General features: G+C 41.7%; 1 protein-coding gene across 1 annotated transcript; it reads right to left on the bottom strand.

Moving 5' to 3' along the window:
• Nucleotides 1-4,566: 4,566 nt before the first annotated feature.
• On the bottom strand, nt 4,567-16,225 carry LOC132773286 (tubulin alpha-1C chain). The gene is made up of 5 exons (XM_060772442.2): nt 16,114-16,225; nt 8,968-9,190; nt 8,112-8,260; nt 6,364-7,044; nt 4,567-5,043 (listed from the first exon to the last, which is right to left on the bottom strand). Exons 1-5 carry the CDS (start codon nt 16,114-16,116, stop codon nt 4,750-4,752), a joined length of 1,350 nt encoding a protein of 449 aa, XP_060628425.1. The 5' UTR covers nt 16,117-16,225; the 3' UTR covers nt 4,567-4,749.
• Nucleotides 16,226-16,446: the final 221 nt, after the last annotated feature.

The raw sequence follows: 16,446 nt of genomic DNA, 5'->3' as shown, positions 1-16,446 counted from the left end.
TGTAAATTGTATGATTATGCTTTAAGGCAATAAAGCAAAGCCCGACAAAGTTATTTGATGATGCATTTTCTGTTTGCGTACTATGTTGCTTAATTTTAGAACTGGAGCTAGATGCTGTAACACATGTCAATCCAGTCTAGCCAGACAGAATTGCAAAAGTAACTCTCTACTGCAAAGGCTTACGATTAGCATTGTGAAAAAGAATTAGCTGAGTTATTTATCTCTTTACTCTCTCCATAAAATGAATTAAAAATTAAATCACTGCAAAATTACCCATACATTGAAAAGTATCCATATGCAGCAAAGGTTAAATATGTGTGGAATCTGTTTTGTTCAGTGCCTCCACTGGAGCTTGGGTAAATAAGAACGTGACCTATTTTCAGAGGTCTTGTGCAAGAACAGCTTGGAACTGGAAAGTGACATATTAAAAAGGGCCCACGTTGCCTTAGGCAATGGAAGAGAATGTTGCTGACAAAAAGGCATGAATTACCCCACATCATCCCTTGCATTTTTTTAAATCACACCTGCTAGAATCTCCAGCCAGCATAATCACAGGCCTTGCTGCTTCTGGGAATATTGGTCAAGAAAAGTAACACTGCCACATTCAGACCTGTGAGGTCTAGGAATGATAAATACAAATCCGAAACCAATGCTGAATACTTCACTGGACTCCCCACATCAGAAGTGATTCTTAGAATATTCCATGTTTTTCAGGTCTAGTTTATAATAATAAAGATTAGATTTAGAGCAAGAGTGTAAAAAGCATTTTCATTGAGGGCCACATCAACCTTAAAACTGCCTTCAAAGGGTCACTGAATCCATAGACAGAGAATCCGTGGATATAGAGGGCCAATGATAATTTATTAACATAGCTTTTTGTGCTCTTTAATTTTTATCCAGTTTGGTTCTCTGAATGCTATTGAACAACAGTTTCTATGACTTTTCATTATGCACCATGAGGTCTGGGAATAATGAGAATTGCAACCTATGAGAAGCAATGAAAATTGGTTTGGGTCTCCAGATGTGAGTGAACGACAATTTGTGGCCCTGAAGTTGAGGAAAGGTTAAAGGACGTCAGATCAACAAGCCTTGCATCTAAATATAAACCCCACTGAACTGAATGATTTGCAGCCTTCCAGATGTTACTGTATCACCACTCTCATCAGCTGTAGGAGTTGTAGTCCAGCATCTGAAGGGCCACATGAAATTACATGGTGGCCCGGATTTAGCCCACGGACCTTGAGTTTGACACATGGATTAGACATATTAAAAACTGCCAGTGACAGAACCTCAAAACCCCTTAAGCTAGTGGTTCTCAACCTGTGGGTCCACAGGTGTTTTGGCCTACAACTCCCAGAAATCCCAGCCAGTTTACCAGATGTTAGGATTTGTGGGAGTTGAAGGCCAAAACATCTGGGGACCTACAGGTTGCGAACCACTTCCTTAAGTAGTTTAATCTAAATGTTGTTAAAGTATCCCCCATCTCACCTGAATGATATGGTCATCTGAAACAGCGCACATGGCAAGGTACATTTGAGCATTCCTTTACAAGATGCACTCAGAGCTGATCTGCTCCAAATCTCACTCTTGAACTATATTTTAACCATCAGTAAAACAGTTGTTCATATAAAGCAGGTGTGGGAAAACTATGAACCTTCCAAATGTATGTGAACTGCAACACCTACCAAGGCAAGCCAGGACAGCTAATAATGAGATGCTAGCAATTGAATGAAGTTCACCAATCATAGAATCATAGAATTGGAAGGGACCTTGTGGGCCATCCAGTCAAACCCCCTGCGAAGAAGCAGGAAAATCGCATTCAAAGCACCCCCGACAGATGGCCACCCAGCCTCTGTTTAAAAGCTTCCAAAGAAGGAGCGTCCACCACACTTTGGAGCAGAGAGTTCCACTACTGAACAGCTCTCACAATCAGGAAGTTCTTCCTCATGTTCAGATGGAATCTCCTTTCTTGTAGTTTGAAGCCATTTCTCTGCATCCTAGTCTCCAGAGAAGCAGAAAACAAGCTGTGTGCTCCCTCCTCCCTATGACTTCCTCTCACATATTTATACATGGCTATCATGTCTCCTCTCAGCCTTCTCTTCTTCAGGCTAAACATGCCCAGCTCTTTAAGCTGCCCCTCATAGGATTTGTTCTCCAGACCCCTGATCATTTTGGTCACCCTCCTCTGGACACATTCCAGCTTGTCAATATCCCATCTGGAGGATTCAAGCTGCACGCCACAATATCTGTAGGACTGAAGCTGCATGCCACAAGCCTAAGGATTAATCTTGTTAAACAGATTCTTTAATTAATCTAAGCATCAGTATTCTGATTACATCCAGCTCTACTACTCCTTTCCAATTTAATACCAAGAAACCCATTCTTGTTCCAAACATGTTTGGCAGCTGTATTAGACTACATGAAGGCAACTAGATGGAAGCTTAAGTCAGACAATCAGAGGTGCTCCTGGTTCGTCAAAAGATCTGGGGATACTGATTTCACCTATATTTGATGTTACACCTCCCTGAAAATACAGGCTGTTTTTTGGGGTACCCCTGGATTCAGCTGAGCCTGTGAGTTCAGGTTTCAGTGGTGACCAGGAGTATATTTAACTAGACGTCTGATCTCTCCATGGTGGCACACAACTTGGATTACATTCTATTTAGATGACTGCAATGGGCTCTCCTATGTGGGGTTGCCTTTGAAAAAGCGCTCAGAAACCTAAATTGGCTCAAGAACTGTAGCCAGATTGTTTACTGGGGCTGGCTACAAGGAGCACACAGCTCTCTTGTTATAACAGTTCCATTGGCTGCCAATCTGTTTCCAGGCACAATTCAAAATGCTGGTTTTGACCTCAAAAGCCCTATATGGCTTGGGTCCAGGTTATTTGTTGAATCTTTTTATGAGCCCCTTAGAGCCCAACAATCATCTGAAGCCCTACTCTCCGCCCCACTACCTTCCCAGGCTTGTTTGGTGGGAACAAAGGAGAAGACCTTTCTCAATGCTGCTTCCAGACCAGAGAAGGAGTGCTTTGAATGCAATTTTCCTGCTTCTTGGCAGAGGGTTGGACTGGATGGCCCATGAGGTCTCTTCCAATTATATGATTCTATGACCCTGTCCCTGCTGTTTTCATTGGCAAGTCAAAACATTTTAATGCTATCAGGTTTTAAAAAACTGACAGGTGTTGCATAAATGTTGTTTTTCTATGGACTTTTAATGATTATTAAATGTTTACAAAATGTTATTGGCAGGCAATTAGTCTTGGCAGCTACACAATAGTGCTTCTAGTTAGTATTCTTCATATGGCTTGATAAACCCACACCTATCTTAAGATGGAAGTAAGCTAGAAGCTAAAGGGCATTGCTTTTTCCAAAGCAAGCTGTTTGTGCATGTTACATATTTAGCTCTTCTGCAATAACTTCAGAAATGCCATCTTGAACAGCTTCTAGGTTCCTTCTACATTTTCAGAGGTATAATCTTAAAATACTTATTTTGACAACTGTTCAGGTCCCACAATCCATACAGAAACGTAGTCTTATCCTTCCCAATATAGAATTTCCAGAAGTGTGCAAATGTTGGGAAAATGTATTCCAGATACAAACAAGTTTGGTATTGTGCATAAAGTTAGCTAATATTAAGACCAGATTCAGATATGCAAATTTGTGGGGGGTTTGCTCACATGCTGAAACCTATCTGTTCATTGGAATATTTGTATAGAGTACATGTATTAAGTAGAGCTGCAATAATCTGAATATATTTGCCTGGATCATGTTTGGAAATTATAAGCTGAACCAGCTGACCAAAAGGTTGGCGGTTTGATTCCAGGGAGTGTGAGAGGAAGTCACAGGGAGGAGGGAACAAACTTGTTTTCTGCTTCCCTGGAGACTAGGACGCAAAACAATGGCTTCAAACTAGAAGAAAGGAGATTCCATCTGACCATGAGGAAGAACTTCCTGACTGTGAGAGCCGTTCAGCAGTGGAACTCTCTACCCCGGAGTGTGGTGGAGGCTCCTTCTTTGGAAGCTTTTAAACAGAGGCTGGATGGCCATCTGTCAGGGGTGCTTTGAATGCAATATTCCTGCTTCTTGACAGGGGGTTGGACTGGATGGCCCATGAGGTCTCTTCCAACTCTATGATTCTATGATTGGGGTGAGCTCTGAGCAGTTAACCCCAGCTTCAGTTTATCAAACCTAGCAATCTGAAAACATGCAAATGTGAGTAGATTAATAGGTACCGCTTCAACAGGAAGGTAATGGCGCTTCATGCAGTCATGCCAGCCACGTGACCTTGGAGGCGTCTATGGACAATGCCAGCTCTTCAGTTTAGAAAGAGATGAGCACTACCCGCCCAGAATCAGACACGACCAGAGTTAATGTCAAGGGAAATTTTTTTACCTTATCTTCAATTAAATGTATTACAATTAAATCTGAGCATTTCAAGGGAAGCAGTTGTGCCAACCTATTTTTTGTTATCTAAACCATGATAACAAAATTTCAAGAATCTTCTTCTAAAACACTGGTTGCTTTGCAGTGCTTTTGCATATATAGAAATGAGACAGTGACTCCATTTTAGTTAACTATTTTATTTATATCCAACCAGATGTTTTATAGTGCTTGCATCAGCATCATCAACTGAACATTACCTTGGTTATAAGAGTACAGTTTACATTTGAGATGTGTTCCCATTTACTTTTTTATAAAAAGCCAAGCAGTAAATGGTCACAGTTACAAAAAAAGGCTTTTGGGAAGTTTAATACTCTTCGCCTTCATCTTCACCATCCAAGGAGTCTGTGCCCACTTCTTCATAATCTTTCTCAAGTGCAGCCAGGTCTTCCCGGGCCTCAGAAAACTCTCCTTCCTCCATTCCTTCTCCAACATACCAATGGACAAAAGCACGCTTGGCATACATCAAGTCAAACTTGTGATCCAGGCGGGCCCAGGCTTCGGCGATGGCTGTAGTATTGCTGAGCATGCAAACTGCACGCTGGACTTTGGCCAAGTCACCACCAGGAACGACGGTTGGAGGCTGGTAATTGATACCCACCTGGAAAGGAACAGAAATACAGACATGACATAACTGTTATACAGCACAGGAAATATTGCATTTAGAAGGGGGCTGTATCCAAGAAAAAAACAGGAAATTCAACATTGAGATTGTTTCGTGCTTTAATCATTGAGTTCACATAACCTCATTAACTTAATCTTGGCTACACTGATTTAAGTTAATGATGTCTATTTAACTATGGGTTTTTTTTAGTCAAACCAGTGTTTTAAATTAATTTTTACTTAAAATGCAATGCCTTCTTGCTACTTTTTTCCAGCTAGTATTATTAGATCAAACTTGGAGCCAGTTATCTGTAGAGTGATTTGAGGAGCTCTGCATGCACCAATTAAAGCTCCAAATAAACTACTTGTTAACATAATCTTCCCTCATCTATTTTTTCCACCAATCAGTAACTTACTAAAACCTAAATGCCCCCCCCTTTCAATGACCCCTTCCCACAATAGACTAACTTGACCAAACTATTAAGTTAGAAAGCTGTAATGCTGAAATATTTCAGTTAGTTTAGTTGTAGTTATGACATATTTATTTATGACAATTATATGCTGCCCTTCTCACCACAAAGGGAACTCAGAGCGGCTTACAAGTAATATGTAAATATAATATTTATTGTCGAAGGCTTTCATGGCTGGAATCACTGGGTTGTTGTAGGTTTTTTCAGGCTATATGGCCATGGTCTAGAGGCATTCTCTCCTGACGTTTCGCCTGTATCTATGGCAAGCAATCCTCAGAGGTTGTGAGGTGTCGAGGTCTCAGGACCTCTGAGGATGCTTGCCATAGATGCAGGCGAAACGTCAGGAGAGAATGCCTCTAGAACATGGCTATATAGCCTGAAAAAAACCAGCAACAATCCAACAATATATATTATTACCATAGCACAATATTAGTATTATATATTACTATTTTGTACTATACCATTATACTGTAATATTATATAATATATTAATATAACAATATACTGTAATATTATACAATACTAGTATAATTATTATAATATAATATACTGCAATATTAGTAATATTATCAACTGAGTTTGAGCAGCTTTCCTACCAAGATTGATCTGCTGTAACTAAAAAAGATTCTGCACTTCCAACAAAAAAATATTACTTTAGTAGCTATGTTCTTTTAAAATGCAAAAACAAAGGGAACTAGCTTGTAATTGCAAGTGAAGAAACTAAAATGCAGTTATCTGAAGCCCAATGAAAGTCAGTGTATTTAAGCCAGTCCACAAACTTATATACTTACACATTCAATAAAGCTCTGAATACAGCTACAGTGATATTTTCAATCAGCATCACTTACCTTAAAACCGGTAGGACACCAGTCAACAAACTGAATGGTACGCTTTGTTTTGATAGCAGCGATAGCAGCATTGACATCCTTGGGGACAACATCTCCACGATACAACATGCAACAGGCCATGTATTTGCCATGGCGAGGATCACACTTCACCATCTGGTTGGATGGCTCAAAACAAGCATTGGTGATTTCAGACACAGAGAGCTGCTCATGGTAAGCTTTCTCTGCTGAAATAATGGGGGAATAGGTTACCAGAGGAAAGTGGATTCTGGGATAAGGCACCAGGTTTGTCTGGAACTCTGTCAAATCCACATTTAAGGCACCATCAAACCTGAGAGAGGCAGTGATTGAGGAGACAATCTGACCAATCAGGCGGTTGAGATTGGTATAAGTAGGGCGTTCAATGTCAAGGTTCCTGCGACAAATATCATAGATTGCTTCGTTATCAACCATGAAGGCACAGTCAGAATGTTCAAGGGTGGTATGGGTCGTCAGGATGGAGTTATATGGCTCAACAACAGCAGTTGAAACTTGCGGAGCTGGGTATATAGCAAATTCTAATTTTGATTTCTTTCCATAGTCGACAGAGAGGCGTTCCATCAACAGAGAGGTGAAGCCCGAACCAGTGCCTCCTCCAAAACTGTGGAAAATCAGGAATCCTTGCAAGCCAGTGCACTGGTCAGCCTAAAAGAGGAATGTGCACGTCAATATTGAAGATTTTTAAGAGGAAGATGGCCAATCTCTCATTTTGTTTATGGCATCTCATAAATGCCCAAATCACCATTAATATTTCATGAGATTCACTTGTAAGCAAAAACGGAGAGCACAGACAATAGTATTGCTGATTAAATAGGCTGCAAATAATGATTGCTGTCATGATAGTACTAACAGAGAAAAGGGAGACAGAAATGTGGCCCTAAATTTGTAACCCCAACATAATTTTTGTGGCCTCACTCTTCCAAGACACACCTATGTTAAATACTAAAATCCTCCCAGGAATAAATACATCTTCTAAATAGGCTACAATTTAGCAAATAAATGCCATTAAAAATGAACAGGACTTCCAACCAGGTCCTTTCCCCTTCATTTTGTAAGTCTATAAAGCCTTAAGAGTCCCAGGAGCAGAAAATTCAGCACCAGATCTTCTGAAGCTGCACACCCTGCCTTTATAACAAAAACTGTCAGTAGTTCCCAAGCTAGCTGTGCAAATATTTAATGTTCAAAAGAAAGGTGTTTTATTGTACTGGAGTCACAAGCAAATTTCATTACCTGCAGTCTATGAACCAATTATGACTCTCAGAATTCAGACTTCTACTACCTTTAACTTGTGTCATCATGGGCCTCTCATTCCCTCTTCAAGTTTGATTCCAAATAACAAGAGAAGCGGCAGATGAAGGTATTTTTTCAGCTCCTACCTCCCCACTATAATAACAGAAGTATGGATACTAGGCAGGGTGGAGGTTACCAGTAAGTTTGTTCGTGCTTTGTTGCCTTAATCAGACAAAGCTTGTCACATCAGAATCACCTAATTCTCCTAAGCACAGAATAAATAGCCTAAAGCAATAGCCACTTCCTAATGGAGTGCCATATTGAGTTTCCACTTTGATTTTTTTTGTTTGGGGCGGGGAATAATAGTGCCAGAGAATACTTAAAGACTCAAAATGCCAGGTGAATGTCAAATCCTCAGAATTAGTTCAAGTACTGCAAATGTCCCAATTTATGTTTCATAATACAAAAGCACTAGAACATACCAGCTTCCTGACACGCTCCAATACCAAGTCTATTATTTCTTTGCCCACAGTGTAGTGACCTCTTGCATAATTATTTGCGGCATCCTCTTTGCCAGAAATCAGCTGCTCAGGGTGGAAGAGCTGTTTGTATGTCCCATTCCGCACTTCATCTGCAACAGAAAGCATGTTATTGTATAACAGAACTGGCAGCCACAGCCTGCTGCAGTGAAGAGAAAGAGGAAAGGATGTTTTCAGGGAATCTGAATATGGTTAGGAATACTTCAAACATGATACTTTCTACTCCTATGTAACATTAATATGCTCTTGCCTTTTGTTTAGGACACAAGTCATGGTAAGTAAAAATGTGAAAGCCTAGAAGCATTACTGAATTCATCAATTTGCAACAGAGAGTTCCTTTTCAGGAAGAAATGCAAAATATAAGCTAAATGTGTGCATGCATAAGTGCAAATTAGATATTTAGATATTTTTCTAGCTGAGGAAAAATTTAGACACTTTAAAAACTTGAGTTCAACTCTTGTGATCTATATTATTTCATGAACCAAACAACGTGGGATGTTTGAAATCTGTAAGTTACTTTGCAGCAGAATGTTGTAGTAAAGAACAGATGGTAGAGAAAGACTGTCTAATTTCACAAGGATAATTGTTCAAACAAGGCTAAAATTAAAATGGAGATTTACCATCTATCAGAATATCAATCTCTAGTGTTTTGCTCTGGGTCAGTTTATAGTTAAATGTATGCCATCTAATTTACATAACGTGCAAGAGGCAACAAGGAAAAAATGGGTCTTCAGACCTTGCGGGTTCTGATATACCAACACAGCACTTCCTGAACCCAAACCAAATAGGCCATATTTACCTATCACTGCTGGTTCCAGATCCACAAACACTGCACGAGGAACATGCTTTCCGGCCCCCGTCTCACTGAAGAAGGTGTTGAACGAGTCATCACCGCCACCAATTGTTTTGTCACTTGGCATGGTCCCACTGGGTTGGATGCCATGCTCCAAACAGTAGAGCTCCCAGCATGCATTGCCAATTTGCACGCCAGCTTGACCCACATGGATTGAGATGCACTCACGCTATTATGGGGAAAAGGGAGAAAGGGGGGAAGTTAAAACACATTTCATCTTCTTTCATTCTTTATCATAAATTGAAAAGCAGGCTGCCATTTAATCCACTGGCACTTCAGGAACGCAGCTTTCCTTGAACTGAATTAAAACTGTAATGACTTTAAATGAGGGGTTCCCAAACTAAGGCCTATGGGCCAAATGTGGCCTTCCCAGGTCATTTCCCAGCCCCTGCCCATAACCTTGTAGATTTAGGGTCATTCTAAGTCGGAAACAACTTGAAGGCACACAACAACAATCCTAATTAACTTGACTATCTCATTAGCCAAAAACAAGCCCACACTTCCTCCCACTGAAGTACTGAAAAGTTTATGTTGATTAAAATTGGTTTTTTAAAAAATATTGTATTGTTTTTCTTGAATTTTGCACTGCAAATAAGATAGGCATAGGACTTCATTCATTTTTTTTTCACACCATAGTCCAACCCCTCTAATACAGGTATTAAATGCGGTTCCTTGGGCTCTTTTTTCAGGTCCTCCTCTCACCATCCTATCCTTTCTTCCACCTCTCTTTATTTTCTCACTTTCCTTGCCCCCCTTTCTCCCTCCCACCCTGTCATCCTTCCTTCCTTTTTCCCTCTCCTTCCTTCCCTTTTGTCTTTTTTCTCTTCCCTCCCATCCTTCTTTTTCCTTCCTCCTTTCCTCATGGATGTTCAGCTGGAAAAAGAGAAAGTAGAGAGGGAAAATGACAAACATTTTTCAAGATTTAAAAGGGTGTCCCATTGAGGAGGAGTGGGGGGGGGGGGGTGACTTTCTGCTGCTCTAGAGACCAGGGAGTAAGAGAGCAATGGTTTCAAATGGCAGGGAAAGAGATCTGACTGAAAAGATTAGGAAGAAGGTCCTGGAGAATGCCATAGACTGCCAGGAGTGTGATGAAGTCTCCTCTGGAGGCTTCTCCTCAGAGGCTGTCTATGAGGAATGCTTTGATTGTTTCTTCCTGTATGGCAGGGGGTTGGACTGGATGGCCTTTTGGGGTCTCAACTCTCATCCTGACCTAGACCAACCCTTTCAGGATCCAAACATTTCCTGTCTTTCCTTCACTTTCTGCCTCCGGAAAGGGAAGGAAAGAGGAAGGGGACTGGAGGAGAAGTTTCTTCCTCCCAGCCTGCCTGGCATGAGGCTCCTAAGTTAGAAAGTTTGCTCAATCCTACTCTAATAGTCTAAAGAACTATGAACTGGTCCTAAGCTTAAAAAGTTTGAAAATCCCTGCTTAAAATAGATGCCAAGTCTGTGAGGGTAAACAAGAAAAATATTGACAACAGTAAAACTAAAATAACAGCATAACTAACAGAAGAACTCACCATTCTGAGAACCCACAATAGCTAATGCATGAGATAGCACATCTCTTGCATTTTTCTTGAATTATTCCAGCCACTTTTGCAACTATCTCAACCATTTAGGGCAGGGGTCCTCAAACTTTTTAAACAGAGGGCCAGGTGACAGTCCCTCAAACTGTTGGAGGGTCGGATTACAATTTGAAAAAAATGAATGAATTCCTATGCGCACTGAACATATTTTATTTGTAGTGCAAAAAGGTACTTAAAAACAATGCAAAAATTAAAATGAAAGCAGTTTTTACAAATATAAATGTATAAGTATTTCAATGGGAAGTGTGGGCCTGCTTTTGGCTGATGAGATAGGATTGTTGTTGTATGCTTTCAAGTTGTTTCAGACTTAGGTTGATCCTGAGCGAGGGCCGGGTAAATGACCTTGGAGGGCCGTATTTGGCCCCCGGGCCTTAGTTTGAGGACCCCTGATTTAGGCAATAGCTTCTTTTGCCATCTAGTACGCTTTGTTCATAGCCATATAATTTAACTAGAACACCAAATAGTCCTGCTTGATCAAAACCAATCAAGGTGCCTACATGTAAAGATAGGCATTTTCCTTTCATATATATTTCTCTATTTCTCTCAGTGAGGAACTTTCACCATAAGGTGGCTTTTATGTGGGTCATTCTTATTCTTAATAGCAATTTCTTCCCTTGGCTTTTTTTTCTGATCCAGTTTCTAAGAGTAATTGGAACAGTGAGTATAAAACCTGCTTAGTTTGTTTTCAGCTGCTGAAAAGGCTGGTGAGTATCACTCAAGATGGAGACACCACTGAGCTTATTTTAAAGCAAATAATTCTGCCTTTCCAGATTCCAATATGCCTAATCAGTGGTCTTGATTGGTAAAATATGACCCACACGTCCCTAAAGCTCAGTTGATACTATTTTGGGATATTTCCCATTCATTTTATAAAATACTAAAAATTTGAGTTAATCTTTTTTTAAAATCCCAGAAGGATAATCATGCAATAATCTCAAGTACACAGTCCAGTGCACTGTTTCATTTTTAGTTCAATGAGCAGTTTTAAGAACATAATGACAGATATTTTTGTAAGCACTAAGCTGCCTGGATCTTATTCCACTAGTTTTCTCATACGTTTGTCTTTTCCACATCTCTCCTTTCCAGCTTTTTTTGAGGCCACCCAGTGAATGCTGGATATGTGGCTGAGGGCAGAGTAAAAAATGATTACATTCAAGGAGCCCACCCCTTCCATCCTGTGCTAATTAATCCATAGGTATTACTATGTAGTTGTTTAGTGGCAATGTTCCACAAGGTTCTCCTTTCCCTTCCAGTGAGTTTGGAGGCACATGGTAAGAATAACACAGATCCATCACAAAAGATTAGAGCAGGGGTTCTCAAAGTAAGACCCATGGGCTGGATGTGGCCCTCCAAAGTCATTTACTCGGTCCTTGGTCTAAACTTTGGACTTAGGGTCACCCTAAGTCTGAAACAACTTCAAGTCACACAACAACAATCTGAATTAACTTGACTATATGATCAACAAAAGCAGTCCCACCATTCCCACTGAAATACTGGTAAGTTTATGATGGTTAAAATTGTTCATAATTTTAAATACTGTATTGTTCTTTCATGTTTTCTGCAGTGTGTATGAGAATTTGTCTGTTTTTCTCAAAATACTGTATAGTCCAGCCCCCCAGCAGTGAACCAACACTCTGCTTTAAAAGTTTGAGGACCCTGGATTAGAGAATACCAATCCCATGCTCCACTTTCTGTCCTGCCATCTGCTTTCTTTAGTAAAGGTTTCTCCTTGACACTAAGTCTAGTCGAGTCCAACACTGGCGGGTGGTGCTCATCTCCATTTTTAAGCCGAAGAGCTGGCGTTGTACATAGACACCTCCAAGGTCATGTGGCCGGCATGATTGCAGCAAAGTGCCGCTAGGTTGGCAGAAGCTGGGGCTAACAGCAGGAGCTCACCCTGCCCCTCGGATTCCAACTGCTAACCTTCCAGACAGCAAGTACAGCAGCTCAGCAGTTTAACCCACTGCACCACCATGACCCTTCACTTTCTTTAGCCAATCATTATTTTTAATTTGCAGCCTCCAGATGTTTTTAATGCTAATCCCTATCAGCTTTACCCACAGGCTGTAATGACAGATATGGATAGGAATTGTTAAAAACATCCAGAGGGCAACAGGCCAGAAAGACTGGAAACCGCACATTTCTACTGAAAAGTTGCCCAAAAGGACACTCCAACCATAAAATTCACAATTGCACCAGGTACGGAATGCAGGCCACTCAGACATACATAAACCCCTCCAGCTCTTTTGTGTTTCTGAAATGTACTTCAAATCACAAATCATGAAACGAAACACAGTGTCTCCCTTCTCAACCCAGAAATTACACAAAAGCAGACAGATTGTCTCTAAGCAAAGAAAACAGCCGATCGCCACGATCCATTTGATGACCTCTGTAAAGGAGCTCTGCAAACAGCTGTCAGCGCTGCCCTGGTTGCAGTATCACATCAGATCGGGAAACCTAATTGTTGTTTTCACTTAAGCTTCTTAACCTTGTAATAATGGAGGGACAGAGATTGTGAAATTCTCCAGATGTTAGTGGATTGCAACTCCCAGCTGCCTCAAACAGCACAGCCAGTGGTGAGCAAACCTGTGAGTTGTAGTTCAACATCTGGAGAGTCAGACTAGTCCCACTTATCTCCTAAGATTCTCAGAAGACTACATGGGACGAAGCTGAGAGATAAAGCCACTTTTCCCAAGCCTTCTTTGCCTGATAAGAGAGCAAAAATATCTTCCCCGGTCAGTTAGCTTGCCCCCTACCATCTATGGCAGGCGTGGGCAAACTTGGGCCGTTGGGGTGTTTTAGACTTCAACTCCCACAATTCCTAACAGCCAGTAGGCTGTTTGGAATTGTGGGAGTTGAAGTCCAAAGCAGCCCGATGTCCCAAGTTTGCCCACGCCTGACCTATTAGTCTCCAGTGGAATTAATTCCCTGATTGTAAGTAGTTTTATTTGCATGCCTAGCATTCAATTCCGCTTCTGCGACAGTTTTGATACTTTTATATAAGCCATCTTTCACCTAGTATTCGAAGGTCAAGATATCCGAGTGTTCAGATCCAGGGCATCATTTTAATAAGATGTTTAGAGTCCCAAGTTATAATTTGCTGTTGTTTCCAAGCCTCCATTAAAGCAATTTTCTCTTTTTGTCTTCAAAATGAAAGGAGGAAGTCGCACTTGGAGGAACCAAGTGATAGAATGTAACAAGGAAGTCTAAAATACTTGTGCTAACATATACATTTGTGGCAGGGCAAAGCAATTAGCATGAAAATGATGGTTAACCCGATACCCAAACTGAAGCACGAAAACCTCCGCCTAGATCAGGCACAGATGTGAAAACACCCCAAAATGCAAAGAACTCAGAGAGGCAGCCATCTTCTTTAGTAACTTCCACCATTTTGCAGCAATCCTTCCAAACAAACTTACTACAGGAAAGAGGGGGAGAAAAAAGAAAAAGTGCGCCAAGCTGCTGGGCCACCAGAATTGGGTGTCTGGATGCCAAAAAAGACAATCAGAAGGGAGTGAGAAGCCCATAAAAGCCCAGGATACTTCAAAAGGAGGCCAGGTGTAGAAAAGCAATAACTTCCACTCCTGATCATTAAAGTTTTGGGGTGTTTTTTTTACTTTGTTTCTCAAGATGTCAGCTCTAAACGTTCAGCTGAGAGGCATTTTGAACTTTGAATTTTCAGGCTCTAGACCTTCACACCTTCACATGTTTCACAATGTTAGAGGCCCACAGGGCACATTTCGCAAGTGAAAAATTATATTTTCAGGCAGGAAGTGGGTTGAAAAAGTGGGTAGGGAAAGGACTTGGCCTGCAATTCGAGGCTACAGCAGACTCCAGAGTGGGGCCCCATCTAGACTGCCACATAATGCAGTTATATGGCAGTGGAGTGGGTCCCGAGGCTGCATCTACAGAATAAAGACTACCTCATCACACTAGAGAATGAATCCACTTTAAATCCAGTTTCTGTCTCCTACAGAATTCTGGTGTTTGTAGTTTAGTGAAGCTGTTAAAGGGTCCTCCCTAAACTACAAACTCCAGAATTCTGCAGGAGGCAGAAACTGGATTTAAAGTGGATTCATTCTCTAGAGTGATTAAGTAGTTAGTGTCATGAAGACGCTCATGGCAGGAATCATTGGGTTGCTGCGAGCTCTCCGGGCTGTACGGCCATCTTCCAGAAGCATTATCTGCTGACGTATCGCTCACATATATGGCAGGCATCCTCAAAGGTTCTGGAACATGGCCATACAATCAGGGCCAGCTAATCGCCTCCCAACATAGAATTCCCCCAGGCAGTAAGAAACCAGACCTTGAAAACTGCCAGGCTATTCAATATTAATGAAGGTGGCCAAGGTTTTGGAATATCTCCATACAACCAGGGCCAGCTAATCACCTCCCAACATAGGATTCCCCCAGGCAGTAAGAAGCCAGACCTTGAAAACTGCTGGGCTATTCAATACTAATGAAGGTGGCCAAGGTTCTGGAATATGGCCATACAATCAGGGCCAGCGAATCACCTCCCAACAAAGGATTCCCCCTGGCAGTAAGAACCCAGACCTTGAAAACTGTGAGGCTCTTCAAGGTGGCCAATTGCTACATTCACACTTCCCTCAAATAGACAAGAGTTCTCCATGTTTTTTTTAATTTTTGTATGTCTTTCTTTTCCTTTTTTCATTTCTTTTTACTTCTTGAATTTCTTATTTTCCTATGACAAATCCCCCCCCCTTTTGTTGTATTTATATGTTTTTGTAGCAAAATGATAAGTAATAAAAATATTTGGAAAAAATGTGTCTCCCACCCTGGACATTGTACAAATATATAAACCCCACTTGCCTAGTTTCCAAGAGACCCCTCAACCTCTGAGGATGCCTGCCATAGATGGGGGGGAAGCGTCAGGAGAGAATGCTTCTGGAACATGGCCATACAGCACAGAATAAAGACAGTTTGATACCACTTTTCAGTGCCATGGTTCCATAATATGGAATCACAAGAGTCGTAGTTTGGAGAAGCACTTTTGGCAGAGCAGGCTAAAGACCTTGTGGAACTACAACTCCCATTATTCCATATCAAACAGCCAAGCTGCATTCATTCTACAATGTAGTCTCACTCTAAAGCCAGGCGAGGACTTTTGGGTGGTGGACTCTAGATCCACATGTGAAAAGTAGGCTTAGAAGAGGAACCATCCCAGCTTATCTAAGGGTGCATCTACACCATTATGGATAAACTTGGGCCCTCCAGGTGTTTTGGACTCCAACTCCCACCATTCCTAACATCCTCAGGCCCTTTCCTTTGCACCCTCAGCCGCTTAAGCGGCTGAGGGGTGCAAAGGAAAGGGCCTGAGGATGTTAGGAATGGTGGGAGTTGGAGTCCAAAACACCTGGAGGGCCCACTTTTGCCCATGCCTGCATTATAAAGTTGGAAAATAATACTTTGGAGCATTACACAATATAGTTCAATCACATGGATGGAAAATGCACAAGGGAAGGAGGAAAAAATAATAAAATGTCCTTACCATGATTGCAGCAGGTTGCAAATAAAGAAAGTTTTCGGGTGCCCGGGCTCCTGCAGACGCGCTACGGGTCTGAGCTGCACGGCCAAAAACAGCTGCTGGGCCCTCGGGGCGGGCTTTTATAGGCAGGGGCCCAAAGGGCGCCGCTCTCCTCGCCGCTGATTGGACGGAGCCGCAGCCCTCTGGCCACGCCCCCCGAGGGCCATTGAATGGGGAGGCGCGCGGGCACCGCCCTCCTCTTTCGCCATTGGCCGCCAGGTATGAATTTGGCCATCTGCGGATAGCCATAGGGCCATTCATAATAGCTGCAGACCTTCCCGCCAAAACAGAGTTTGT

The sequence above is a fragment of the Anolis sagrei genome, chromosome 4, assembly GCF_037176765.1.
Source record: "Anolis sagrei isolate rAnoSag1 chromosome 4, rAnoSag1.mat, whole genome shotgun sequence".
In the NCBI taxonomy this organism is placed as follows: Eukaryota; Metazoa; Chordata; class Lepidosauria; order Squamata; family Dactyloidae; genus Anolis; species Anolis sagrei.
The sequence above is the reverse complement of the archived record's forward strand: the minus strand, read 5'-3'. Positions and strand labels throughout refer to the sequence as shown.

Bases quoted from the DNA above. Each gene is read 5' to 3' on its own strand.
- LOC132773286 (XM_060772442.2), bottom strand. The intron at 8,261-8,967 runs GTAAATATGGCC...TTTCTGTTGCAG, and splicing joins TCTGGAACCAGCAGTGATAG to ATGAAGTGCGGAATGGGACA. The intron at 7,045-8,111 runs GTATGTTCTAGT...TTCCTCTTTTAG, and splicing joins TGGAGCGTGTCAGGAAGCTG to GCTGACCAGTGCACTGGCTT.